This window comes from Mustela nigripes, chromosome 5, assembly GCF_022355385.1.
Source record: "Mustela nigripes isolate SB6536 chromosome 5, MUSNIG.SB6536, whole genome shotgun sequence".
Classification (NCBI taxonomy): Eukaryota; Metazoa; Chordata; class Mammalia; order Carnivora; family Mustelidae; genus Mustela; species Mustela nigripes.
The window spans coordinates 133,026,667-133,032,666 of NC_081561.1; the positions used below are offsets into that span (position 1 = coordinate 133,026,667).

Here is a 6,000-nt window from a genome sequence, read left to right on the forward strand (position 1 = left end):
TTGTCCCCAGAAGAATCCAACAATATTGGTTAAATTGAGTATTTTTTAAGCCACATCTTTCATCAGGTAAGCTATTCTTAGCATGAGCTTACATATTCTTGTGGGTCATGCCTACACTGTCTAAGATGCATGTACTTATACCAAAATTGCACATTCACTTGGCAAGATTTAAGTCAATGAATTCCCTACACATACACACTGAACAAAATTCTTCAGCTTCTACCTGTCCATAAAATTCTGGTCAGGTGTTACCAGGAGCCTTTCATTCATCATCCAGACATAAACCACAGGGCTGGCTGTCCCTTGACAGGACACAAGACCTGAACTCTGATGAGGAGCTGAGGTTTTGTCCCACACCAGTGCCTGACCACTCTACAACTTTAAATAAGTCTAGGTTAGACATGCCACAACTAATAGATGTAGATAAATTCTATCAATGTTTGGCCCGGCCAAACTGTTAGAACAGTTAGTTAAATGACATCTCTATGCAGACCAGCTAATGAGTCTAGTATTTTCATATTAATACTCTTGAGTACAGATCTAAATAAGATCGGGCACTTTTTCCCCCGTCCAGAGATATCATTAAGTGCTCTAGTGGCAGGACACCAGATTAATTTCCTAGTGAAAGAATGAATACTTTCTGTCTTGAGTGAGTGCCTTAGGTCAGGGGTTGGCAAACTTTTTCTAAGAAGAATGAGATAGTAAGTATTTCAGTCTTTGCGGGCCATGAAGTTTCTGTTGCAAGTATTAAATGCTGCTAGTACAGAGAAAAGCCAAAGACAATTTGTAAATGAAGAAACATGCCCAGGCTCCAATAAATATTTAGTATTTAAAAAATAAGTGTGGGACAATATGGGTTTGTAGGCCATAGTTTTTCTATCCATGCCTCAGGTAATCAAATGACCTTTTTCCCCCTGCTCCTGAACACACAGATCACATGAGAGATACTCCAATATCTGAAGGCAAAAGGTTAACTTCAAAATGAACCATCTTGAAAGCATTTCACCTTTAAACATGGTTTTCCCAGCTGGACACACAGGCCATCACTTGTCTTGGTGTAGTAGCTCACAAATTCATTCAGTGTTGAAAAGGTTCTTCTCTGGGTAAGGAAAAACGCCCCTTCATCCAGCCTTCTGATTCTGTAGTGTTTCACAGCCCTCTCATCTAAAACTGGAACACAAAGTAAGTCCTATTAATACACTTCTTGCCAAAGCCAAGCAGATTTACTCATTTTGTGGTGATAGTTTCAATACATGGAATAAAATTTTCATAAGTTCTATTTATTTCACAACTTGGTTTCAGAAAAGACTTCAGGAAGTTTACAAAAAATATATAGCCGAAGAAAAAGGACAAAGAACTGGGAAATCCACATTTTAAAGGAAATATAAAATAAAAATAAAAAAGAGTGAGGTAACCACTAAAAAAGCTAGGTTTAGAGATCTATTGGACTTGATTCAAACAAGCCATAAAACTAACTCTATCATTCTAGGGGCACCTGGTTGGCTCGGTCAGTAGAGTATGTAAATCTTGATCTTGGGGTCATGAATTCAAGCCCCACACTGGGTGTAGAGCTCAGTTTTTAAAAAATTGACTCTCATACTAGCAATGCAAGGAAGGAACATTATCAGTTTCAGAAATACCACAAGATAAAATCTTAAAAGTTGTTTAGAAACAGTTCAACTCCAGGCGCCTGGGTGGCTCAGTGGGTTAAAGCCTCTGCCTTCAGCTGGGTCATGATCCCAGGGTCCTGGGATCAAGCCCCACATCAGGCTCTCTGCTCAGCAGAAGCCTGCTTCCTCCTCTCTCTGCCTGCTTCTCTACCTACTTGTGATCTTTGTCTGTCAAACAAATAAATAAAATCTTTTAAAAAAAGAAACAGTTCAACTTTTCCTGGTACAGAGGCCACGGAGAATATTCTCCCATGAAATCTTATGAACTGGAGAGTAAAACAGTGTCCTCAGTACTACCTGACAGGAATATAAGGAAATCTGCAGGGCAGCTCATTATACTGTCTCTAAATGCAGGCCGAGAACAGAATGTCCAAGTACAGTTCAATAAAAGCAATTCCACGGGGCCCCAAATAATGCAATCCATGTATACAACCTTCCAACACGATCACTTGATCCAAGGGCAACTTCTGCATTAGCTAAAGGAATAAACAGACCGCACACCTTTTTGCAAATCATCTGACTCAGAGAGGATGTTGATTTTGCCTGCCACCAATCATCCTCCCGCCTCTGGTATCAGAACCCCACCTTCTCCAGAGAATCACTGTTCCTTTAAGAGCATGTTGTCCTGGGGTACAGATGCCAACCCTGAGCCAAGGAATGAACAAGAGCCAAGAAGACTCAGTTGTAGGACGTGGGTTATAGAGCTCGAGGAAAACAGGAAGAAGTCTATCGTTATAGTTGTTGTTTTGGTTTTGTTTCTGTTTAACTGCTGGGAGTTTAGAGCTCCTGGCAAAATCTTGTCCCCATTCAGGGAGAGAGCTTGCCTGAGAAGCTCTTTCCGGGATGTGGAAAGCAAAGCTTAGCCCCTAGAGCCCCCCAAGCTTGGATTCTCAGCCAGAAGAGTCAACCACGTTTTTCACTTAAACTAGTTTGAATTGGTGGCTTTATTAAAGCACTTGCATTCAGAATACTGACTAATGCACTTCATAAACTCACCTTTCATTTTAGCATAATTAATTGTAAGTACTGAGCGCATTTACCAGAAATACCGATATTCTGAATTGCCTGCAAGATATAGAAACTCGTGCTCCGGTAATCAGTCAAGCTGGAGCAACACTCTCACTAAAGGAAAGAAGACCAAGTAGAAAACAGCTCAGTCCCAGCACGGAGGTTTACTGAGGGCACGCTGATGGCGAGGACAATGTTTTCCTCACAGAATAATCAATACACCTCACAACGGCTAAAATAAAAAACAGATAATAGCAAGGGGTGACAAAGAAGCAGAGTAACTAGAATTCTCCTGGACAGATGATGGTGGTGTAATTTTCACAATCACTTTAGAAAACAGTCATGATCTACTAAAGTTGAACATAATCCTACCTAGTGTATAGTGATTCCACACCAATGTATTTAATCAACAAAAGGCACAATATAGGTGCCAAAACACATGTACAAGAATGCTTTTAGCAGCATTGCAAGAGTCTAACCCTGGAAACAATCCAAAGGTCCATCACCTGTAGAAGAGACTAAGAAATTATTGTATGTTCGTCCAGGGAATACTGTACAGACATGTAATAAACAAACCAAATACACACGTGAACATGAATGAATCTCACAAAAATTATTTAAAACCATTAGTTAAAAACTAGCAAATCTACTGATATTTGGAGTCAGACTGGTGAATTGATAAGATTCTCTTTCTTGACTGGGTGCTGGTTTACATGGGAGTATTCACCTTCTGAATGCTCATCAAATCAAACTCTTACAAACTGTACTTTAGTGACATACGTCACACATCAATTTAAAAGAATTTTCTTAGCGGTGCTTGGGTGGCTCAGTCGGTTAAGTGTCTGCCTTTGGCTCAGGTCATGATCCCAGGGTCCTGGGATCGAGTCCCACATCAGGCTCCCTGCTCAGCGAGGAGTCTGCTTCTCACTCTGCCTCCTATTCCCCCCTGCTTATGCACGCATGCTCTCTCTCTCTCTCAAACTAATAAATAAAATCTTTGGGGGGGGGGGGGAAACTTCAATGTTCTTTTACGAAATAAAGGTAAATATGTGAGGTGATGAATGTATTAATTAACTCAGTGGGAGTCATCCTTTCACAAAGTATATGTATATCAAATCATCACATGTACACTTTAAATATTTTATAATTTTCTCAATTTTTCCTCAATAACTGAAAAAAAGGATCACATCTGCATACAGAAAAATATTTTAGTTTCTTATAATACAGAGGGTAGGAGTACACTTAGATACTCCAAAAGTCATATAAGTTTATTTAATTACAATTTCTGAAGTATCTGTAACATATTCTTCTACTCTCTGATCTGTCAGGTTACCATTGCCCCTTGACTGTGACTCTTGGGACAATGTTAGTTGCCCTATATAATCATCACCAAATGGAAGGGTTTTACCATGATGTAGAGCTAAGCTCATAACAATTCCTATATATGGATTAAAAGGCTAACAGAAAAATCAAGGAGAGCTGTCAACTGTATTAGCCCAATTCATTTCTCCACAGAGTAACAGAAATATTAGAAGCAGAAAGGTAGCTAAATAGAAAGCATACCAGCAATTTATATAAATGATTGGCTTGAAAATTCAAGCTTTGCCATTTATCAAACAGGAAAGTACATAAATTATAGAGATGTCTAGCAAGCCAATAGGGATATAATCGGAAATGATTGGAAGCAATAAAAACACCCCCCTCTTTTAAACAAGATGGACAATATCTACTTTCAAACTGAAGTGGACTGTGTGGAAATTAAACAGAAACAGGAATTCCTTTTTTTTTTTTTTTTTTAAGATTTTATTTATTTCTTTGACAGAGAGAGAGATCACAAGTAGGCAGAGAGTCAGAAGGAGAGAGAGAGGGGGAAGCAGGCTCCTAGCTGAGCAGAAAGCCGGATACAGGGCTGATCCCAGGACCTGAGGTCATGACCTGAGCCTAAGGCAGTGGCTTAATCCACTGAGCCACCCACATGCTCCCAGGAATTCCTTTTTGATGCACCACAAAAGAGCTAAAGATTTCCAAGCTAGAGACTAAAATCAATAAATGACTGAAGGGTTAAAGTACTTCCTGTGATTTTCTTAATAAAGGATGCAAATCCCAATGATTGATATGGCTTTGGCAATTGTTATTGATTATGAAAAAAAAGCCTAAATAAATGTTTACCAACTCTGTAAAGGTTTCAACTCTCAACTGTAAAAACCAAATACTTTGCAATACATTTAGAGTTCTTAATCACAATAAAAGTACTTTCGATTAATAGAAAAAACAATAGATCTGGAAATGGGAGACCTGAGTGACAATTTAACTTGTATATGACCAAAAACTCATCAATCTCACCTGGCCTCTGTTTCCCCATCATTAAAATAAAAGAGCAGGCTTTGAGAAATCTCCAAATTTCCAATTGTTTCCCTCTTAGTAATCAAACATTTCTGATGGCTGTTGCTTTCTCTCCCTGAATTCCCATTTTTTTGGTTGTAGTCCTTTTAAAAACAAATAATGGGATGCCTGAGTGGCTCAGCTGGTTGAGCGTCTGCCTTTGGCTCAGGTCACGATCCCAGTATCCTGGGATGGAGTCTCACCTCTGGCTCCTTGCTTGGCAGAGAGCCTGCTTCTCCCTCTATTTGCTGTTCCCCCTGCTTGTACTCTCTCTCACAAATAAATAAACAAAATCTCAAGAAACAAAAGAAAACAAAAAGAAAAAAAAGCCAACTTCAATAATTCTCACCTCAGAGCCTCGAACACCACTTGGATGCTTTTCCTAGGAATCTGAGTCTTCTCCTCGAACCCGGTCCCTTCCTTCCCATCTCAGTTTAAATCCTCTGAGCCGTCCTTCTCCGCCCACCCTATCGAATGCTCCTCCCCCATCTCTCTCCAATCACCCAGTTTAACTCTGAAACTATTTATCTCCATAGAGGTAGCTCCCTGATAGCACCTGCTCTGCCGTTCCCACCCTGTATCAACTCAGAGCTTGGCACAGAGTAAGGACTAACATAAACATCTGCTCGATGAATGGAAGGTGATGCACCAACTCTTAAATCTGAAGTGAAATCCAAGCTTCTGAAATGCCTGATGCAAATTAAAAAGGTAAGTATACAAATATTTCAAGACACACGTCCTTGGAACTTTATTTTTAAAGGGAGGAAAGCACACTTAGCCCCAGAATACAGATACTTTTAGAGGACATTCAAATTTATACTTTTTTTTTTTTTTTAATTCTGCAGCATAACACAGAAATAACTACTCTATCTCTAACTGGAAGCATGGATATTTCTATTTGGTTAAATCAAGTTTTCAACCTAAATAAGACTGAAAGACT

At 39.4% G+C, this 6,000-nt stretch overlaps 1 protein-coding gene across 1 annotated transcript in view; it reads right to left on the reverse strand.

Annotated features, from left to right (window-relative positions):
- Positions 1 to 6,000, reverse strand: part of FRK (fyn related Src family tyrosine kinase) — a 105,528-nt gene that overhangs the window by 21,353 nt on the left and 78,175 nt on the right. Inside the window, exon 3 of the mRNA XM_059401238.1 lies at positions 1,007 to 1,170. Within this exon, the coding sequence (XP_059257221.1) occupies positions 1,007 to 1,170 (164 nt within the window). The remainder of the gene's footprint in view (positions 1 to 1,006; positions 1,171 to 6,000) is intronic.